The sequence below is a fragment of the Engraulis encrasicolus genome, chromosome 14, assembly GCF_034702125.1.
Source record: "Engraulis encrasicolus isolate BLACKSEA-1 chromosome 14, IST_EnEncr_1.0, whole genome shotgun sequence".
Taxonomy (NCBI): Eukaryota; Metazoa; Chordata; class Actinopteri; order Clupeiformes; family Engraulidae; genus Engraulis; species Engraulis encrasicolus.
In genome coordinates, this window is record NC_085870.1 from 15,400,834 (window position 1) to 15,423,699 (window position 22,866).

Consider the following 22,866-nt stretch of genomic DNA (forward strand, 5'->3'; position numbering starts at 1 on the left):
ATCCTCCTCCATGACTGAGGTACCCTGAGCATGGTACCGTCCCACCGCACTGCTCCCCATGGGGCTCCACTGAGGGCTGCCCCCTTGCACGGGTGAGGCATACATGCAATTTCGTTGTGTGCAGTGTGCAGTGTTCACTTGTGTGCTGTGGAGTGCTGTGTCACAATGACAATGGGAGTTGGAGTTTCCCAATGGGCTTTCTTTCTTTCTTTCTTTCTTTCTTTCTTTCTTTCTTTCTTTCTTTCTTTCTTTCTTTCTTTCTTTCTTTCTTTCTTTCTTTCAGTGGTCTCTCATAACATGTCCAATATATAATAGTGTTGTCTGTGTGTCATCCTGCAACAGTGTGGGATGGGAAGTTATTATGGTGGCTTGCACACTAGAGTGCGATGTGGGTGCTATGGTGCTTGCTTATACATTACAATAAGCCTCTGTATACATTTTAGGTAACATTTTATTTGAAGGTTCACATGTTAGCCTCTAATACCGATTTGTCTGTATCGTAATATCAATAATCTGTTAGTTGTGTATTCACACATTTCTTATTCATCGCCAATAAGACCTTTATTGCTGATATAATTGTAATAACAACCTAGACCCTTAACAGATATCTTCAAAGTTATAGAGTTATACAGACAATAGATAGACGTGTGTTAATGACTAACATGTGAACCCTATTCTAAAGTGATAACAAATTTGATTATGGTCTGCATCTGCGCTATAGTGTTCCCTGTATGTGTGTGTGTCATTCTACAACAGTGTGGGATGGAAAGTTATTATACATGCTGGCACATTAGAGTGTGGTGTGGGTGCTACATAACAGTGAAAAGAAAATAAGGGTCCGCAACACTGTTAAATGCTCCCAAAGATTTAATGGCACGACAGCACTGTGATGAAGGACGGTTAGTCCGAAACGTCGTGCCATTAAGTCTTTGGGAGCATTTAACAGTGTTGCGGACCTTTATTTTCTTTTCAGTTATCTTACGTTTGGTCCAGCACCTGTGCCACTGATGTGCGCGCATTCTTTGACTTTCTGTGCTACATAACAGTGCTCATACCTTACAGTAGGCCTAAGCCTCGGTATAAATTGTATTACTGCCTTCATCGGCTGTCTGTTTAACTGGTGTAGCTTGTGCAGTAAATGTACTCTGCTACTGGGCCGAGCTAAATGCTGTTTGTCTTCCATTATCATTGCATGTGTGTGATGCATTATTAATGCCTCAGGACAAGTGTGAATGTTCACGGTATAAATTGTAGTCTACACGCACATGCATGCACATACTGTAGATTAGAATGCACACATATACTGTACACACATACTGTATATGCACATGCAAGCATTGCACACACATGCGCATACGCATACACACACACACTCTCTCTCTTTCTCTCTCTCTCTCTCTCTCTCTCTCTCTCTCTCTCTCTCTCTCTCTCTCTCTCTCTCACACACACACACACACACACACGCGCGCACACACACACGCGCGCGCGCGCGCGCACACACACACACACACACACACACACACACACACACACACACACACACACACACACACACACACACACACACACACAGACACACACACACGCACACACACATTGCAATGCTGCATGAGTGAGGGTGTGTAGTAGGCTACTGACCACTGAGGCTCACTAAAAGCTAGGTTGCAGAGTGCTCTCCATAGTGCTCCTCCTTGACAGACACAAGTGCTTCTGTAGAGCACTGTGAGGGTGAAGAAGAGTGAGTCAGGATTGACTTAGCATCAATCTGGATGCAGAGTGTGCACTCCGGTGCACTGGCAGAGTCTGTTCTGCTGTTTGTTCAGTGACGTGCTTGCTCGGCTAACAGAAGTTTAAAAAAAACAACCTCAGGCAATGTGTTGGCCAGCTAAAGTGCCTGACAAGAGAAAACTGGGTTCCTTTTGAGACGGCTCTATTTTTTGTCCTGATTGATTATTGATGTAAGGAAAAAAAATATTTGTCTGTATTGCTATTTTTGACTATATGATATATTTCACACTGTGAATAATTATTGTTGACATGCGATAAGCTAAGCCTTTACTGACTCTTGGAGAGAGAAATGTGTCCTTGCCAATCAGAGACTATGATTACATTCAGTAGAACATATGCCAACTCAAAAGACAATTATTAAGAAACATACCGTATGTGGAAGTATAGTGTTGGGTAATAGGCCTGCCCTTTCCTGTGGAAAATATTCCAAATGACATTTACTTTAATTGGAACATAACCACTCAATTATTTATTAATAATGATATTACATTATTAATAAGGTAATTAATTGCAATGCTGCAGTGATGTTAAGTACGGTACAGTATATTCAGTTCAAATCAGAGCCGCCTGCATTGTGGTTGTATTGCTATGGTGTGAGTTAGCAGTGCCACATGTCATTGATGCATTTTGCATTCATATGTGCAAGCAACTCACTCCAAGATAGTCCGACAGTGGCAGAAAAAAGGGACAGTGAAACACAAGTTAAAAAAAAGATAAAAGAAAGGATAAAGAAAGAGAGAGAGAAAGAGAGAAGAGGGAGTAAACAGAGGCACGTGATGAATAAGTGAGAGGGAGGGATGGAATGGATGGAGAGATGCAGGGAGGGAGGGAGATTACGCCGCGTGTCTGCCTCATCTAGGTCATAGAGCATAATGCAGCTCATTTACCCAGAATGCATTGCGAGAATCATGCTGCCCACTCTCTGTCGCTCTGTGTCAGTCATCATCTGAATTTCTCTCTTTCTCACTCTTTCCTCTCTCTTTCTCTCTGTCAATCTCTCTCTCTCTCACACACACACACACACACACACACACACACACACACACACACACACACACACACACACACACACACACACACACACACACACACACACACACACACACGTCAAGTCAAGTCAAGTCAAGTCAAGTTTATTGTCAATTTCTTTACATGCACTGGTCATACAAAGAATTTGAAATTGCGTTTCTTGCTCTCCCATGCAGACATAGACTAATCTAGGTAAGGACATAGACAGTATAGACAGTTTGTTGTCTACACACAATTTCATACATAAGACACTTTGTTCAAAAGTAAAATCTCAGAGTGTCATTGTGAAAACACATCTGTTAAAAAAACAAAACACACTGATGTATGACAAGATTTAGACACAGACAATAAAACACATGCTTTCAAAATTGAACACTATTCTGCCATGTTACAAAGTTGCATGCTTTATATTACATTGCATTTGTTTTATTTTGCATTTATTTGTTTTACTTTGATTGCTTGTATGCTAAACAAGGCGAATAGCACAATGGTACTAAAGTGTAGAATATGGAGTATGGCATTGACTGACTCACGTACTGTAAAAACCTAGCCTGATACATGCCGCCAAGAGTAGCCTTTTGTCTTCATCATCACATGTTAGGTAATGTGAACATGATAGTTTGTAGAAATAGTGTCATTTTCAGAACACAACCAAGCAAGACCACTTGAGCAAACTGACTGAACATGATATAATTTTGATGATGTCATGTAGATTTCAGCTGCATAGTGTGAAAATGTATTGTATTTCGTGAATACCTCATACCTCATAACCAAACAAAGTAGCCTATATTGACTTGATTGTCAATGATGATTGTCATTACAGCATGTTGACGTAACCCCATATTTTTAGATGTTTGAAAATTTGTGAATATAACCAATACACAAAAAAGGTAGCCTACATACGTAAGCTCACCTACACACTGTTGTATTTAGAGTGATGTACTGTTTGAGATATATTTTGCTTCGGTTTACAGTATTTGCCTACTGCTTGAACACTATAGGCTGATGCTTAGACAAAAATAGCATATTGTTAAGTTGTTGGGAACATAACTTAAACACAGTGTGCCGTACTTTAAACAAAAGTTCTGCTTAACACTGTTGCAGCAATTCAGCAACACACATTTTGCTTTATGCTACACACTTGCTCATGGTCACTGCACACTTTTTCCTTCACAAGACACTCCATTAAAAAATGAACACTCATCATATCATTGGGAAAACACATCCGCTAGAAAAACAAAACACACTGGATGTATGACAAGATTTAGGCACCGACAATAAAACACATGCTTTCAAAATTAACCACTATTCTGCCAGTTACAAAGTTGCATTCTTTATATTACATTGCACTTATTTTATTTTGCATTTATTTGTTTTACTTTGATGGCTACTTTGCTAAATTCACACCTTCCTACACTCAAACAAAACAACAAATAGCACAACGGTACTAAAGAGTAGAATATGGAGTGACATTGACTGACTCACGTTCTGTAAAACCTACCCTGATGGCAGGAGTAGCCTTTTAGGTGTACAGTATCTTCTTCATCACATGTTAGGTATGAACATGATAGTTTGTAGAAATACACATAATAGTAGATGTCAGTTGCATATTGTGTCTGGAAATGTATTGTACTTCGTTACTTTACTGTAAGCAAACCTCATACCTCATACCCAAACAACAAAAGTATATAGACTATGTTTTTCATTACAGCATGTTGACGTCAACCACACATTTATATCATATTTAGATGTTTGAAAATGTGTGAATATACGTAATAGGCTACACAAAAAAAATGTTCATACAGTAAGCTCACATACACACTGTTGTGTTGAGAGTGATGTACTGTTTAAGATATTTTGCTTCAGTTTAATGTCCTGTACTGTAAGGTGCAGTTGTGTAATGTACAGTATTGAATTTTGGGGTCTTGTGAAGATGTGCATTCTGTGAGTCTGAATAGACTGGTACAAAAAGAAAGACTGCTGTGTTTTGTATAAAGTAGACAACTGTTTTCACGTTGATCTAATTTGTTTTCTCATTTGGTGCTAATGTGTGTCTTTTGATATGAAAGTGAGGTTTTGACAAAAGATTGTTGAGTTTTTCTGGCAAAGTTAAGGTTTTGATAGCAGAGTTTCATGTTGGCATATATGTGCAGGGTTTATCTCCAAGTGTTGAGAGTTTTTGGCTTGTGTGTAGAGTTTTGACTCTATGAGCCAAATTTTGCAAATTGTGTGCAAGCAGTAGGCAAAAACTGTAATGTCCTGTACTGTAAGGTGCAGTTTTGTAATGTACAGTATTGAATTTTGGGGTCTTGTGAAGATGTATATTCTGTGAGACTGAATAGACTGCTCCAAAAAGAAAGACTGCTGTGTTTTGTATAAAGCAGACAACTGTTTTAAAGTTGATCTTATTTGTTTTCTCATTTGGTGCTTTTGTGTGTCTTTTGACATGAAAGTGAGGTTTTGACAAAAGATTGTAAGGTTTTTATGGCAATGTTTATGCTTTTATAGCAGAGCTTCATGTTGCCATATATGTGAAGGGTTTATCTCCAAGTGTTGAGAGTAATTGGCTTGTGTGTAGAGTTTTGACTCTATGAGCCAAATTTTGCAAATTGTGTGCAAGCAGTAGGCAAAACCTGTAAAGTGCAAGACTGGACAACAGAAGACTTGTAGAGAACATACATTAAGAGGAGGTATTTTGTTGTGCTTTTTCTAAAAGTCCTTTATAGCGTTCTGTCATAGTAATAGTAGCATTTGAAGAAAATAAATAATTAAAAAAGGTTTATTAAATACACCAGCAGCAGTATGTGTGTGTGTGTGTGTGTGTTTGTATGTGTTTTGTGTGCGTGTGTGTGTGTGTGTGTGTGTGTGTGTGTGTGTGTGTGTGTGTGTGTGTGTGTGTGTGTGTGTGTGTGTGTGTGTGTGTGTGTGTGTGTGTGTGTGTGTGTGTGTTTAGTGCAGGTAGAAAGTGCGGTGTGCGTCTGTGTGTGTGTCTGTGTACCTGTGTATGTGTGTGTGTGTGTGTGTGTGTGAGTGTGTGAGTATGAGTTGTGTGTCAGTGTGTGTATGTTTGGGTTTAGTGCAGAAAGTGCAGTGTGCTTGTGTGTATGTGTGTGTGTGTGTGTGTGTGTGTGTGTGTGTGTGTGTGTGTGTGTGTGTGTGTGTGTGTGTGTGTGTGTGTGTGTGTGTGTGTGTGTGTGTGTGTGTACACACACACACACACACACACACACACACACACACACACACACACACACACACACACACACACACACACACACACACACACACACACACACACAGTGACAGCTGCTTTCCTTGGACCCTGTGAAGGGGAAGAGTGGTGGGAAGATTCTGACTTGTCACTTAAGCATGCAATGCTCTTGGCATAAAGCAGCAGACATGCTACTCTCCAAGGCCCAAGATAACCTCCGTCATGGGGAACCCCTCTTTAGTGCACAATGGTTGTGTGTGTAGGGCAGTGGTGTAGGTTTGGCTCGGAAAGTGGTGGGGATATTACAATGGCAAATTGTCCGGGTATGCTGTTTTTGCATTATATTTGTTAAAAACTGGTGGGGACAAGCTAGGCTTATATCAAAAGTGGTTTGGACATTTCCCCACTATCCACACCAAAAAATACGCCCATGGTAGGGAGTATACTGTATGTTATATACAATATTCTACTTGTCATACTGTTGGATGGTTTTGGTCAGTTTTCCTAACAGGATTTGTCATTCCAAAAAAGGCCTTGTAGGCCTACAACCATAGTATTATAATAGCTCAGCATTAATGCAATTGATTACTGTATTTTTGATTACTGCCTTTGCAAGGGTTGGCTAAGTGTGATGTACTACTCTTCAGCTGACACTCTAATGTAGACCGTTTTACAGTAATGTATCAGTGTTTTTTCTGAACATTTGTTTGTCAGGGTGGTGGTGGGGATAATTGGAATCAGAGACATACGACAATCATGATTGGAAAGTCTCTGTTTTGCAGTTTTACTGTATATGGATTTGATATGGAATCCCCAAATAACAAATAACCTGACAATTTCTTTGTAAAGCAACTGTGCTCAGAGGATTTAGTCAAGGTGCTAGGTGTTTGTTGTCAAAGTGCTGGATGAACCCTGAGTGCACATAGGTTAGCGTTAGTTAACAGTAAACAGTTAACCTGGAGCAACCTGGGTTAGATGCCTTATCCAGGAACATTTAGCCATTGAAGAGGGTGTAGTAGACAACTGGATAATCCTTGGGGATCACTCTCAGATGGTCCTTAAGAATGCTTTTAATCCGCTTCTCTTGGACACTAAGTATAAACCACCAAAAGCCTCTTGGATGTCTTTTGTTGAGTTAAAGCCAAGACAGTCTCTTCGTTGTACAGTTTAATGGCAGAGAGGGGCTACTGCACATACTTTCTAGTTACTCAGCCTTGTGATTACAGTCATTTTATTTCTATAGTGGACTGGCCATGTGTTTTTCTGGCTACAAGTACATTCAAACAACCTCCTGTAGCCTCATATTGTGCACCAGTTCAGCAGGATACTGTTATCAATCCACTGTAGTCATATTGAAAAGACTATTACTATTATGACATACAGTACAGGCCAAAAGTGTGGACTCACCTTCTCGTTTAATGAATTATCTTTATTTTGTGGCTATTTACAGAACTTAGTACATTTTCAGGGAAGGCATCAAAACTGTGAATGAACACATGTATAATATTGTGCTTAACAAAAAAATGAAAATATATTACAAATAAAAGCAATTATTAAAAAAATATCAAAAAATGCCAAACAGTGACGTCAACACAGCAACACTGAGGGCCTCACATGTTTCAACAAGCTTATGTTTCTGTCTATTTTCAAGTAAAAATACCCAGTCAGTCGAGTCAATTTTAATTGATACAAGCAATACAAGAGAGATTTTCTTGATCTGATAATGGGTCACTTGGTCAGCATAGCTGGTTATCTACTAACCCCAACTCCGATGAAGTTGGGACGTTTGGTAAACAGTGAATAAAATCAAAATGCTATCATTTTCAAAACATTCAATCTATTCATTAGATGAAGAATAGTGAAAAGACAACATATTAAGTGTTAAAACCGAGAAAAAAATATTGTTTTGGGGGACATATGTACTCATTTCTAATTTGATAAATCCAACACGTCTCAAAAGAGTTGGGACGGGGATCAGTGAAATTTAGTAAACATCCAAATAAGATAAAACAACAAAGAAGAACATTTCAAAATGAATTGTACTGACGGACAATATAGGTGTCCAATTATAAGATCATCACAGAGAGGCTGAGTCACTCAGAATTATAGATGCAAAGGGAATAATTACCATAGTTATTACATACATTTTTGAATTCCCTTTGATTTACCACGATTGAGTGTATATAAGACATATTTTTGTTAATAAAATCATTGTATAGGTTCATGACATCATGAAATATATATTGGCTGTAGTTTCACTCTAATTCCTATTAGCTATTAGCTATTGAAAATTTACCATATTAAGAATGCTTAATGCATGAAAATGATACAGGGGTGTAACATTCTCCTAAGCACCTGAGCTCACTTGAAATAGACCCAGAAGACATGGGAAACTGTCCTTTGCTTACAGAAGTCAGCAGAAGTTGTAGAAGTCCATTCTTTTTGACAATAATAGAGCATTGCACATCCTGTGCTACAGTAAAAATGGACCATCCAACTTGTGTTAGTGCTAGCTTCAAAAGTCAGCCTCCATGATGGCATGTGGGTGCAGTAGTGCATTGGTTAAGATGTTCTCACTCATCTGTAGAGTTAAATACAGTGCTGAATGGTATAAATGGGTTTTAAACAGCATAAAAAGCCACTCATGCATTATATTTTGAAGGGAGATCTTCGATTACTGCCACATAGTAAGGTCAAATTGCATTCTCGATTATGTTTTAACAGTTTGGCTCCATCATAAGGACCAGCAGGTGATAAAATGGTGGGTTTTTGGTCAAGACCTGTCACACTGTAAGCACTACAGAAAGGAAAACATTGCAAAACATGACAAGGAATACACCCACCATTTAAGCTGGTGAAATCATGTCCAAGATAGGAATTAACACTGTTTTTTATATAAAATCATCTCATCGGTTAATGTAGTTAACTGTTAAGTGTTGTCTTTTGTTTTGTTTTTAGTCTTCCTCGACATTTGCTACCATTTATTGTCCCCGTCCCAACTCTTTTGAGACGTGTTGGATTTATCAAATTAGAAATGAGTACATATGTCCCCCAAAACAATATTTTTTCTCAGTTTTAACACTCAATATGTTGTCTTTTCACTATTCTCCATCTAATGAATAGATTGAATGTTTTGAAAATGATAGCATTTTGATTTTATTCACTGTTTACCAAACGTCCCAACTTCATCGGAGTTGGGGTTTGTAGGTGAAACAGTGACACAGTTTTGACCTGTACAAGTAACTGGCAATGACTCGATATCAGATCAAGAAAATGTCTGTAAAATGCTTATATTGGCAAGTGTTTAAAACTGTTAGGCTTCAAAATTCTAGTTCTACAATTCTAGTGAGTTATTGAAGGACTTTAATGTTCAATTAGGATTTACATGACTGACTGGGCTTTTTTTATTTGAAAATAGACAAAAATAAGCTTATTTAAATGGGGCCATCAGTTGTGCCGTGTTCACGTCAGGTGGATAGACAGCTGACATTGCTGTTGGACAACAGCTAGAATTATATTTTTTAATAAGCACCTAATTCTCCATGTGCTCAAGCACAGTTTTGATGCCCTGCATGAAAATATACAATGAAAATCCACGAAAATAAAGAGAATGCATGAATGAGAAGATGAGTCCACACTTTTGGCCTGTACCGTATATTACAACTTGGTCATTGCCATTCTGATAGCAGCTGGGATGTTGTAGTCCCATAACACACGCCATTCCACCAGTGGAACGCTGTAATAGCCATTGAAAAGCTGTAACTACCACAGTACTACACTACTATGACAACACAAGGCCTTTAGTAATGCACTACGACTTGCCATTGCCATTCTGGTAACAGTACATTTATAATGGTGTGTCTTAACGGGTTAAGATTGTTGCTGTTGAATTTACCTATCATTACATAATTATTGATATAAGACTCTGTATATTGCTGTACATGCCTGAAGTTCAAGTTCCGTCCAAGTTGAAGTTGATCTTGATCTTGATGCTGCTGCTGCTGATGATGATGATGATGATGATGCTGATGAAGTTGATGCGGGCAACAATACTGAAAAAGCAGAGACGTTGTGGCTTTAGATGCACCCCTTATACAGAGATGACTGTAATTGCAACATTGATAAGTCTTGGTGGACAAACTATTTATTGTGGTGACGTCACTGTTGTTTTTCAGGTGACATCACTCAGAAGGGCCATGAAAAGAAGAGGACAAAGCTCCTCGCGCCATTCCTGGTGCAGTCTCCGGGTAAGAACTGAAAACGCAGAATAAATGTCTATTTTCATCATATTCTGAACAATTTTGGTGAACGCACATGAATATCCTGAAGGGATTGCTTAGCCGCTTTGCGCAGATGGGCCCACCGATGGGCCTGTTCACTCAATGCTGAAAATGCAGAACACTCATTCCTCAAAGGACACACACACACACACACACGCACACACACACACACACACACACACACACACACACACACACACACACACACACACACACACACACACACACACACACACACACACACACACACACACACACACACACACACACACACTTAAGTAACAGATCAAGACATGGTCATTACAATTTTGATGACAGTAAGGTTGTAACATGTGGTCTGTGCAAAGGAGTTAATGACTATTTATTATTACAGAAAAGAACCAGTTTGTTTTTGTTCATAGCAGGCGTTAAAGGTACACTATGTAATGTTACGATACGATACGATACGATACGATGATACTTTATTGTCAGTTTGCACTGAAATTCAGTTTGCATCCCTGAGCAACACTCGTTAAGACGAAACAGAATACAGAAAACAGAAAAACATAATGTTTTCATTTTCAAGAGTTTCTCAACCTCTCTGTTAAGTCTGTGGGCTGAAGACTACTCTTACAAAAAGCTGGTGTGTCATCCAGTGCATTTGAATTGCAGTGTGGAGGAAGATATACTTGGGGGGAGACAAAATCACTCTTTGTGAAAAGTGTTTGAGAGAGAAACATTGAACCGTTGCTGTGGTGTTAATCGAATGTTATCTGTTGCTAGGAGTCCCTGCTAAGAGTCCTGGGCGCACAGCCTGCTCCACCGCGTCCTCGTCAGGATCGTCCACACGCCATCGCCGTCCCCACCATAGCGGATACAGAGATGAGCGCTACAGATCAGGTAATGGGCCATCTACCTCCGTGGCTGAAGTGCCTGTGAGCAAGGCACCTACTGGTATCCCCACACTGCTCCAGGGACTGTAACCACTACCCTGTAATATCTGTAAGCTGCTTTGGATAAAGATAAAGCTAGGCGTAATGTAATGCAATCTTGGGTGCACTCAGAACAACAACAAGAGGTAAAGCACTTTTATTTGACTTTTGACTTATTTTTGTGTCTATAAGTCAGTCAAATGAAAAGTGGCCTCTGATTGACTGGGCCTACTTGACTAGTGGGCGCAAACAGAGCAAAGCCCCCTTAGAATAACACAGCACATTCTGCTGATAACATAGTAAATTTAGTTCATTCAAGACTCAAGCCAACCTACTAGAACAGTGTTACATTTGACTCTCCGAGAAAAAATGTAACATAATGTGACGTGTAATTTTCAGCTTCTTGTCTTTCTCTGCCCAGCTTCTGTAGATATCCACACTTTAATTACTGATATTTGACATCTTGGGTCTTTCTGTCCTGTTGCGGTAGATATCCTCACTGTAATAATTTAACTGATTTGAGACATCTTTGATCTCTGTGTCCTCTTGCCGTAGACATCCACACTGTAATAATTAATATTTGACATCTTGGATCTCTGTGTCCTGTTGCTGTAGACATCCACACTGTAATAACTAATATTTGACGTCTTGGATCTCTGTGTCCTCTTGCTGTAGACATCCAGACTGTAATAACTAATATTTGGCATCTTGGATCTCTGTGTCCTCTTGCCGTAGACATCCACACTGTAATAACTAATATTTGACATATTGGATCTCTGTGTCCTGTTACTGTAGATGTCCACTCTGAGGCTGTGCAGGCTGCTCTGGCCGTGCATGAAGAGGAGAAGCTGGCACTGCCCATGCCCACCAAGCGCCGCTCCACATACGTGCCCACTCTCACCAAGCCCAAGACACCTCCAGGTGACTACATTTACTAAATCACTAAAGCCCTCATCACAGTGGTGTAGTCTATGTAGAACGCGGGTATACAGAGTATACCCACTTCTAAATTTCAGGGATTTCAGTATACCCACTTAAAATTGATTGATCCATTGTTTTGAATAGCACAAATATATACAGTATACCCACTTCAAAAAATACTCAAATATACAATATACCCACCATAAAAAGTAGACTACACCACTGCCTCATCATACAGCATTTTTAGTATTATGTAGTATTATTTGTTGGTCTTTGCTGAAGTCACTAGCCAATTTGTCTGGCAGCTTATTCCTTGGTATGACATACGCATCATAGTAGCCTATCGTATATTCTGTTGTTTGTATTTAAGTTCAAGGAAAAGCTCAGTAACTAAAGCAAGATGAGTGTATAGCTTTCAACATGGAAGTATATCAAGCAAATAGAAACTGTTCTATTTGCTTGATATACTTCCATGTAGAAAGCTATACACTCAACTTGCTTTAGTGCTTCATCTTCTGAGGTTAGAGGTACACTATCATGATAAAGAAAAAGAAAAAAACAATATAAAATCTGTGGCTAGTGGCATACCTGAATGGCTACTGACTTGAGAAAGCCACTAGCCACAGTGGCTGGTGGGTGAAAAAGTTCATGTCAAGCCCTGTTGCTGATGTGTAATAATTGCCTGTACCAGGAGTCATTTGTCAGCCAAGATATGGTGTTCATGTCTATCTCAGCTGGAAGTTGGAAAGCCATGTCCCTCTGTGTATTCTTTTTTATTATTATTTTTTTTTCCAACTTTATTCAGACACAACAGTGAAGAGTGGGACAGGAAATGAGGCAGGGGAAATGACCCGAGTCGAGAATCGAACCCGGGTCGCCCGCGTAGCAGTCCAGTGTCCAGCCGTTTTCTTCTCTTTTTAATGTTATCTTTCCTCCCCTCCCCTCCAGACACCTCGTCCTCGTCAGAGGAGGATGACGATGATGATGACGACGAGGAGGAAGATGAGGACAGCGGCGGCCTCCAGTCCCCTGACTCCGCCCCCGAGGGGGCCCCTCAACCTGGCTCCTCCTCCACCTCCTCCTCCTCCGCCTCCTCCACGCTCTCCTCCGACCAGAGCAGCGGGGTGCCGACGCACCAGCACCCGCACCCGCAGACGCAGCCCATGCACGCCGCGCACTCGCACACGCACTCACACGCGCACGCCGCCCATCCCTCCCACGCTGCTGCGGGTGCCAGCGCCAGTGTCAGCTCCAGCAGTGGGTTCCCCCCTCCCCCTCCACCCGAGCCAACCCCTCCACCACCCCCGCACTCACAGTCGCATCCCGTAGCGCTCACCGAGACCATGGGACACGTACGCATCGGTGAGTCAGTCTGGGTTTGTGTGCGTGTGTGTGTGTGTGTGTGAGACACTGTGTCTGTGTCTGTGTGCATGGCATGCATGTGTGTGTGTGTGTGTGTGTGTGTGTGTGTGTGTGTGTGTGTGTGTGTGTGTGTGTGTGTGTGTGTGTGTGTGTGTGTGTGTGGGTGGGGGGGGGTGTGTGTGTGTATGTGTGTGTGTTTCTGTTTGTGTGTCTGCATCTGTGCCTGTGCCTGTGAGTTTCTGTGTGTTTGTGTCTGTGTTTGTGTCTGTGTCTGTGTATTGTTGTTGTCATGAGTTTGTGTGTGACTCCTCCATCACCTCTGTATTCCTGTCCTTGTAGACCTGGGTGCAGTGGGCCAGCGGATGTCGCGTGTTGACCGGCCGAGCAACACCATCCGGGGCATGACTCACGTGCAGGGCCGGGGCACCATCATGGAGACCGCCGATGGTAAGACCAGGAGCCGCCATGGCTTTACACCATAAGCCAGACTGCAAGGTTATATCCAAAATGCTTAATAATATATTACATTACATGCACTTGTACGGTGCAAGTCACATTGAGTTTGTTCCCTTTGTATGGCACCTTTGTAGCAGTTAAGTGAACATTTTGGATCCCACCCAAGTCACATGTAGTCAATGATAAAAAAAAGCTGTGTCCTCTTAGTTTCGTAGACTACTAGCTATCTGTAGACTGAGGTTAATAATGGACGGACAATGAGGAAGTATGAACTTACTGGTCCATGAGTGCCAATTTGGAAAACTGATTGTAGCAGGTATCAGGTCACAATTTTCAGGTTTAGGTAATTAACGATAGTTGTCTAAAAAGTCACAGTGGTATGGATTTAAATGTTCAGTCAGTTTATTCAAATTGATTCCATGGTGCACTAGATATCTATGACATTAGTAAACCCTCTTTCTCTGAAGATTCTTTGGTTTATTCACTTCTTCTTATCAGTTTTGAAAATTCTTTTAGTCTTTCTTCAAATCTTGGATTTCTTTTAGAGGCTTTTATGTTGTTTTTAGTTTGCACACATATTATAAGTTTGTTTGCGCACTAACTAAGCCTTGTTCCTTTTTGTTTCTCCCGTCTCATCTATCTATCTATCTATCTATCTATCTATCTATCTATCTATCTATCTATCTATCTATCTATCTATCTATCTATCTATCTATCTATCTATCTATCTATCTATCTATATATCTATCTATCTATCTATCTATCTATCTATCTATCTAAAATCTGACCTTCTCTCTCCTCTCCTTCTCTCTCTCTCTCTCTCTCTCTCTCTCTCTCTCTCTCTCTCTCTCTCTCTCTCTCTCTCTCTCTCTCTAATTCTGTTGCCCATTTGTGTTGTTCGTTCTCTCAGTCAGAAGAAAAGGTACAGTAATATAGTGCAGTTCAGTAGCCACCAGTAGCCCCCCTGATAGCCCTTTCTGTAGTAGCCCAATAGACTCCAAACCTCAGACAAAACAAAGTCTCTCTTCTCCCTCGCTTTTCACTTTCTCTAGTACTCTGTCTTAGTGTAAGGTGTTTGTATATCTGTGTGTGTGTGTGTGCGTGTGTTTGTGTGTGTGTATAGAAACTATGTGTGTGTGTGTGTGTGTGTGTGTGTGTGTGTGTGTGTGTGTGTGTGTGTGTGTGTGTGTGTGTGTGTGTGTGTGTGTGTGTGTGTGTGTGTGTGTGTGTGTGTGTGTGTGTGTGTGTGTGTGTCTGCTTGTACTGTAGTTGAGAGTGAATGCATACCGTAGGAGTGATAGTGTATGTTTCTTTCCCTTCCTTGTATCTTTCTTTCCTTCTTTCTGAGTGTGTGTGTGTGTGTGTGTCTGTGTGTGTGCGTGCGTGTATGCGTATGTCCCTGTGTGCATGTGTGACCGTAGCGTAGAATCTATAATCTTCTGTCTTCTCCTCCCTTCTAGCTACGTATAGACTCCTTGACTCGCTTAAGTCACTAGCACTAACACTTAGGTATAGATTACTAACATCATCAAGATACAACAACATACACACATGCACACACGCACAAACACGCACACACACACACACACACACACACACACACACACACACACACACACACACACACACACACACACACAAACACACAAACACACACACGTGTGCGCACACACACACGAACGCACACACGCACGCACGCACGCACGCACGCACAAACACACACAAAATACACACAATACATGCTAATAATAATCATAAAGGCAATTACCAGAGAAACAGCTCTGTCCTTGTCATCCATAAGCTGTGTCCATTTATACATGTTTCTGTGATATATCTGTATGTGTGTGTTTGTATGTGTGTGTGTGTGTATATAGGTGTGCCGATCTCCAGTAGGGTCTCCACTAAGATCCAGCAGCTCCTGAACACCCTGAAGAGGCCCAAGAGGCCTCCGCTCAGCGAGTTCTTCATGGACGACCAGGAGGAGATCGTGGAGGGTGCGGCATATATCATATTACATTACGTTTACTGTAAAAGTAGGAGTAGATTACTGTATATTGAGTTGCATTATACAGTAATTAGCAGACGTTATTATCCAAAGGAGGAGATTGTGGAAGGTGCGGCACATCATGTTACATTACATTCCATTACATTACAATAACATATACATTGCATTAGACAGTAGTTAACGGACACTGTTATCCAACGGAGGAGATCGTGAAGGGTGCGACAAACACATTATATTACATTCACACCCGCCAACTGGCCAAATGCTGGTGAAAACTTACTAGCCATGTTGACTGGCGGTGAATGTGTGTTTGGCTAGTAAGATCTACTAGTGATATTGACTGGTTACATTACATTACATTACTGTATATTGTATTGCATTATACAGTAGATAGAAATGCACTCAAAGGGTACAAGAGAAGAATCTTCAAAAAAAATATTCCAGATCACCACCAAAATGTAATCACTTATTCCTTTTGTCATGTCCAACAACTCCAAAAAAATTCATCAAAAACCGTTTATAGCTTTTTGAGTTATCCTGCTGACAGACTCAGTGGGACGTATCATACAACAGAGAGATCCATTCATCTATTGTAATTAACATGGCTGAAAACAAATCTATTTCTAATTAAATATTTCAGTTCAATTAATTGTTTTAGCAAGTTCAAATTAGTAGCCGGGGAATTAGAGCAGAGTAGATATACATTATTGATCTCAAAGGAAATGGAAGAGTCCCAACAGCGTACACACACATATACACATTTGAACAATTGCACAATTATTGATCACTGCATACTGTAATTAGCCTACTGTGTGTGTGTGTGTGTGTGTGTGTGTGTGTATGTATGTGTGTGTAACTCTGTGTTACTCTGTGTCCCCAGTCCCCCAGCCGGATCCCAGCATCCCGCGGCCTGAGGGCAGGCAGACCATCCCGGTCAAGGGAGAGCCGCTGGGCGTGGTCAGCAACTGGCCTCCATCTCTGCAAGCCGCATTGGCCCGCTGGGGTGCCACTCAGAGCAAGAGCCCCGCCCTCACCGCGCTCGACATCAGTGGCAAACCGCTATACACGCTCACCTACGGTAAGCCCAACTGGACAAAAAGGTTACCAACAAGGGACCGGACCTGCAATATCTGAGCTTTGCAGAATAGGCTCATAGTGTGCACTGTTGCAGCAATGGAATGCTTTACTATTCCTTTGTAGGGCTTTACTACCATAGTAGGCCACTACACTACTACAACTACATACTCTTCAGAAATACATTACAACTCGTCATTGATCTCATAATGGACCATGTGTGTTAACGCATTGCACTTACATTGCACTTGCTTTTTGAGCAACTCAACAACTGTGCATTGCATTTATATAGTCCTGTTCCAGACGCCCGAACTCTTTCACAGTGAAAAACACCTCTGTATCAGGTAGCTCTTTCATGCAGATGGGATCACTGTCAAACCCATTCACTATTTACTGAAAAAGCTTAACTAAATCATTATAACACTATTATGATATTGACAAGAGTCTAAGATAGCAGAGTAAGGCATGGTCATTACTATTTTGATGAGACAAAAGTTATTACAGAGGCTCTGCATGAAAGGGTGAAGCTCATTTACACTACATGTTTGCTGAATGTACATATTCTGGCCATGAAATAAATGTTGGAAACTGCAGATCTTTTACATTCACAGCTGCAAGTAGCGTTCAGCCTTCCCTGTGCTGTATATCAGCTCGATGGCTGAAACTGAGTAAATCTGTTTACAGTGGAACACATCGGCTGCAGCTGTTGTCAGTTTGTTGGACAACAGTTAACGTTCCGCATTAGATAATGGCATTCCATCCCTCTGGAATCTCCATGTTTTACACAGTATGTGGAGCCTGCAACACTACTCTGTGTTTCTATCGTTTCTATCAAGACATGTAAGCATAGGATGCACTTCTATAAAAGCCTTCTCCTTCTATGCATATATACATATAATATATATTCCTGTATTCTGTGTGTTCTGTTTATTGCTTCTTATTTAGTACATATGTAATGTGATTGTTGATTTTTGGCACACAGTTTAGTTTTTTTTTTCTTTCGGTTAGGACTGATTAGTGAGTCATCTCTAGATGGATCACATATTGTTGCTGTTCAGCAAATACCTTGTATCTCTGCTTGTATCATTATTTTATGATATGTTCCCAATAAGTAGATTTCATCATTAAAGTTGTTATTAGATAAGTTATAGTGCATTACATGGAGACTGACCAATAGTGCTGATTTGTATCTAAAAAGTAAATAAAGGAAGAATAAGAAGAAATAATAGAAAGTGGAGTTACGAGGTTTCGGCTGGACAGTGACGATGTGTACTTTTGAAAGCAATACAACTGTGTCTGATTCGTGACTGTCCTCTGATTACTCAGACCCCCTTCTGTGTCCATCCACTGCACTGTTTGTCTAAGTTTATGACACTGACAGACTCACTGTGGCATTGTGCTGTTGCCAGGGAAACTGTGGACTCGCAGTCTGAAGCTGGCCTACACTCTCCTCCACAAGCTCGGAGCCAAAAACGAACAGCTGCTCAAACCCAAGGACAGGGTAACAGACACACACACACACTACACACACTACACACACACACTACACGCACACACACACACACACACACACACACACACTACACACACTACACGCACGCACACACACACACACACACACACACACACACACACACACACACACACACACACACACACACACACACACAGACACACACACACACACACACACACACACACACACACACACACACACACACACACACACACACACACACACACACACACACACACACACACACACACACACAGTATGGTTCATTTAACTTTATGGTACATCAGCAGAGCAAACCTGTGACAGACTCAACTCCAAAAATGTGCAGTGAAATAAGAAATATAAAACTATGTACATGCTGTGTGAAGTGAGCTCTTGAGTAGATAACAAATGACAAATACACAAACTCTTCTCCATATCCTAGACTTACCCCATAATACAGTTCTCTGTCCTCTAAAACAAGACAAAGGCAGCGACCACAAAGCATTTTGAGAATTTACGTCATAGCATTTCTCTTTCTCGCACTAAACTGTCACAGGTAATTGCACTTATTTCTTTGTCTCCCCCATAGTGAAGTTCCCCACAAAGCATTTTATAAATTGAATTTTTTTTTTTTTAAATTCTTGGGGAGGTGTTAGCTTAATGAGCTAAGATGCCGTTGCATTACGCCGGCGACCCGGGATCGGCTCTGACCCAAGGTCCTTTGCCAATACTTCCTCTCTCTCTCTCCCAATCATTTCCTGTCACAATCTCACTGCCCTGTCCTAAATTCAAGGCATAAAAACCCCAAAAACATATATTTGAAAAAAAAATATTGTTCTGACACTTGTTTACAATGACAGTCAGCTTATGGTACTATGTCTTTGTGCGTTTGTGTGTTGTCCTGCAGGTGGCGCTGGTGTACCCCAATAGTGACCCGGGCATGTTCTGGGTGGCCTTCTACGGCTGCCTGCTGGCGGAGCTCATACCAGTGCCCATAGAAGTGCCCCTCTCACGCAAGGTACCGTACAGTACAGTGCAGTGCAGCAGTCCTTTTTTATTTAACACTTTTTAATTCACTCTCAGTGTTGGCCACTATCAAAAACTGGATTCATTATGTTTTGTGTGTGTGTGTGTGTGTGTGTGTGTGCGTGTGCGTGCGTGCGTGCGTGCGTGCGTGCGTGCGTGCGTGCGTGCGTGCGTGCGTGCGTGCGTGCGTGCGTGCGTGCGTGCGTGCGTAAGAGAGAGAGAGCGCATGTATGTGTGAGCTTGTATGCACATGTTTTTGTGTGCATACATACTGTATGTTTGTATGTGTGTGCGTGCGTACATGCCTGCGTGCGTACATGCGTGTGTATGTTTGTGTGTGTGCCCACATGTGTGTGCGTGCATTTGTTAGTTGTCAAACAAGGCACTGCACTTCAGTTTACTTTTCAGGCTTTGTGAATTAAAACTGCTTGCTTTTCGTGCGTGCGTTTAGGATGCGGGCAGCAGTCAGGTGGGGTTCCTGCTGGGGAACTGTGGCGTGAGTCTGGCACTGACCAGTGAGGTGTGTCTGAAGGGCCTACCCAAGACACCCACAGGGGAGATACTGCAGTTCAAAGGTCAGTCAGAGAGTCTCTGTCGCTGTCTCTCTCTCTCACCGTCTGTCTGATTCTCTCTGTCACACTGTCTCTGTCTCTCTCTCTCTCACTGTCTCTCTCTGTCACTGTCCCTGTCTCACTGTTTCTGTCTCTGTCTCTGTTTCTCTCTCTCTCTCTCTCTCTCTCTCTCTCTCTCTCTCCTGTCTCTCTCTCTTTCTCGTTCTCTCTGTGTCTCTCTCTCTCTCTCCCTCTCACCGTCTGTCTGATTCTCTCTGTCACTGTCCCTGTCTCACTGTCTCTCTCTCCCTCTCTCTCTCTTATTCGCTCTCTCTATCGCTCGCTCTGCTTATCTCTGTCCGTCTGTCTCTCTATGTCTGTCTCCCTCTCTATTAGCCTCCCCATCTCTCTCTCTCTCTCTCTCTCTCTCTCTTTCTTTGTCTCTCTGTCCATCTGTTTTTTTTCTCTCTCTCTCTCCTTGTCTCATTATTGTTTCTCTTCTCTTCTCTTCTCTTCTCTTCTCTTCTCTTCTCTTCTCTTCTCTTCTCTTCTCTTCTCTTCTCTGTGTGACAGGCTGGCCTCCACTGAAGTGGGTGGTAACTGACCCCAAGTATCTGACTAAGCCCTCCAAGGACTGGCAGCCTCACATCCCCACAGCCAACACAGACCCTGCATACATAGAGGTACCACACACACACACACACACGCTTGCACACTCACACACATGCACGCAGACACACACACACACACACACACACACACACACACAGTGCCCCCGCACACACACATACTGATATTATGATTGGCTTACATAGAGATGCTTCCACTAGTTCAGCTTTCTTGTGTTTTGTTGTTTCTATTCAGAGTATGATAGTATGTGTATTATAATATAGTTCTAGTATACTATTTATTCTCATGCACACACACACACACACACACACACACACACACACACACACACACACACACACACACACACACACACACACACACACACACACACACACACACACACACACACACACACACACACACACACACACACACACAGTGCCTGCGCACACATGCACTGATAGTATGATTGGCTTACATAGAGATGCTTCCACTAGTTCAGTCTTCTTGTGTTTGGTTCTATTCAGAGACGTAGTATGCGTGTGATAATATATTTCTAGTATACTATTTATTGCAATTATTTTTGTCCATCTGTGTGTCTTTCTGCCTGTCTAACACTGGGCCTGTCCTCCATCTTGTCTGCAGTATCGAGTCAGTAAGGAGGGGACGGTGATGGGAGTGGCCATCTCCAAGGTAGCCATGCTAACACACTGCCAGGCGCTAACTCAGGCCTGCAGCTACTGCGAGGGTAAGACTCCCGTTACCATGACCACTCAACAGTAGCGAAATGTTTGGGGGGAGGGGGTGTCAGAATCAGAATCTGTAGAATTTTCACTGGTTTTGCATTATGTATTGGTGCATGTGTAACGGTAATGAAATTGAATGTAATATAATCTGATTGGAGTGATAGTGATAGTGGAAATCATGGCACAGCGAGATAATATGCAGTAAGCAATATATTAAAGGCAGTAATTGTATTGTTGACAATGAGTCATTATGATTTTAACAACATACGTATATATCAAAATATGAACTAAAATAAAATCATTGATCTGCAAATAATGTGGTAATATAAAGTATCAAAACAGCCGCATGCTAAAAATCTGCTTTGTAGGGCAGAGTACATGTCAAGTATCTCTTGAGCTAATGGTGGTAGCTCAACAGTTTGACCCAACTATTTGTCCATAACTATTTTCTGCGTATGTATGTTTTAAAAGGGGAGATACTGGTCAGTGTGCTGGACTTCAAGAAGGACATGGGATTATGGCACGGCGTTCTCACAGTAAGTGCTCTTTAGAATCTACCTGCATCTGATCAAATGTGTGCCTGTGCTTGAATACATGTAGCTTACAAAATGTACACATACATCTGGGGGCAGCAAATGTAACTGAAATCCTTGTAGTTGATGAATGTTCCTCATGATACCCACCCACCGCCCCAACCCACCTATGGCATATCTCTACCTCTACCAAACCTCATCTACCAAATCTTTATGTGTACCTAGCGTGACTAAAAGAGAATCCATGATTATTCTCATCTCTCTCTCTCTCTCTCTCTCTCTCTCTCTCTCTCTCTCTCTCTCTCTCTCTCTCTCTCTCTCTCTCTCTCTCTCTCTCCCTCTCTCTCTCTTTCTCTGTCTCTATCAGGCTGTGATGAACCGTATCCACACCATCAGTGTGCCCTACTCCGTGATGAAGGCCTGCCCTCTGTCTTGGGTCCAGAGAGTCCATGTTCATAAAGGTAATAAACAGTACACATCCATGGAAAGAAAGAAAGCCCAACTAGGAAACTCCAACTCCCATTGTGACACAGCACTCCACACTGCAAAATTGCATTTGTGCCTCACCCGTGCAAGGGGGCAGCGTCCGATGGCGCCCCAAGAGAGCGGTGCAGTGGGACGGTACCATGCTCAGGGTTCCTTCATGGTGTCATGGAGGACGATGGGGGAGAGCACTGGTTAATTACTCCCCCCACCAGCCTGGCGGGTCGGGAGTTGAACCGGCAACCTTTTGGGATACAAGTCTGACGCCCTAACCGCTTACCCATGATTGCCCCATTTACCCATGACCCATGACTGCCCCAAGGATAGACACCTGGAAAGACAAGGACAAATACATGGTTACATAGTAAATGAAGTATGCA

The 22,866-nt window shown here is 41.8% G+C and overlaps 1 protein-coding gene across 1 annotated transcript in view; it reads left to right on the plus strand.

Moving 5' to 3' along the window:
• dip2bb (disco-interacting protein 2 homolog Bb) overlaps positions 1-22,866 on the plus strand; it is a 60,397-nt gene that overhangs the window by 5,036 nt on the left and 32,495 nt on the right. Inside the window, exons 2-15 of the mRNA XM_063215055.1 lie at positions 10,204-10,275; positions 11,071-11,187; positions 12,015-12,140; positions 13,089-13,502; positions 13,842-13,949; positions 15,833-15,952; positions 16,844-17,041; positions 18,447-18,538; positions 19,443-19,553; positions 20,013-20,136; positions 20,686-20,795; positions 21,370-21,472; positions 21,942-22,006; positions 22,371-22,464. Of these exons, the coding sequence (XP_063071125.1) occupies positions 10,204-10,275; positions 11,071-11,187; positions 12,015-12,140; positions 13,089-13,502; positions 13,842-13,949; positions 15,833-15,952; positions 16,844-17,041; positions 18,447-18,538; positions 19,443-19,553; positions 20,013-20,136; positions 20,686-20,795; positions 21,370-21,472; positions 21,942-22,006; positions 22,371-22,464 (1,854 nt within the window). The remainder of the gene's footprint in view (positions 1-10,203; positions 10,276-11,070; positions 11,188-12,014; positions 12,141-13,088; positions 13,503-13,841; positions 13,950-15,832; positions 15,953-16,843; positions 17,042-18,446; positions 18,539-19,442; positions 19,554-20,012; positions 20,137-20,685; positions 20,796-21,369; positions 21,473-21,941; positions 22,007-22,370; positions 22,465-22,866) is intronic.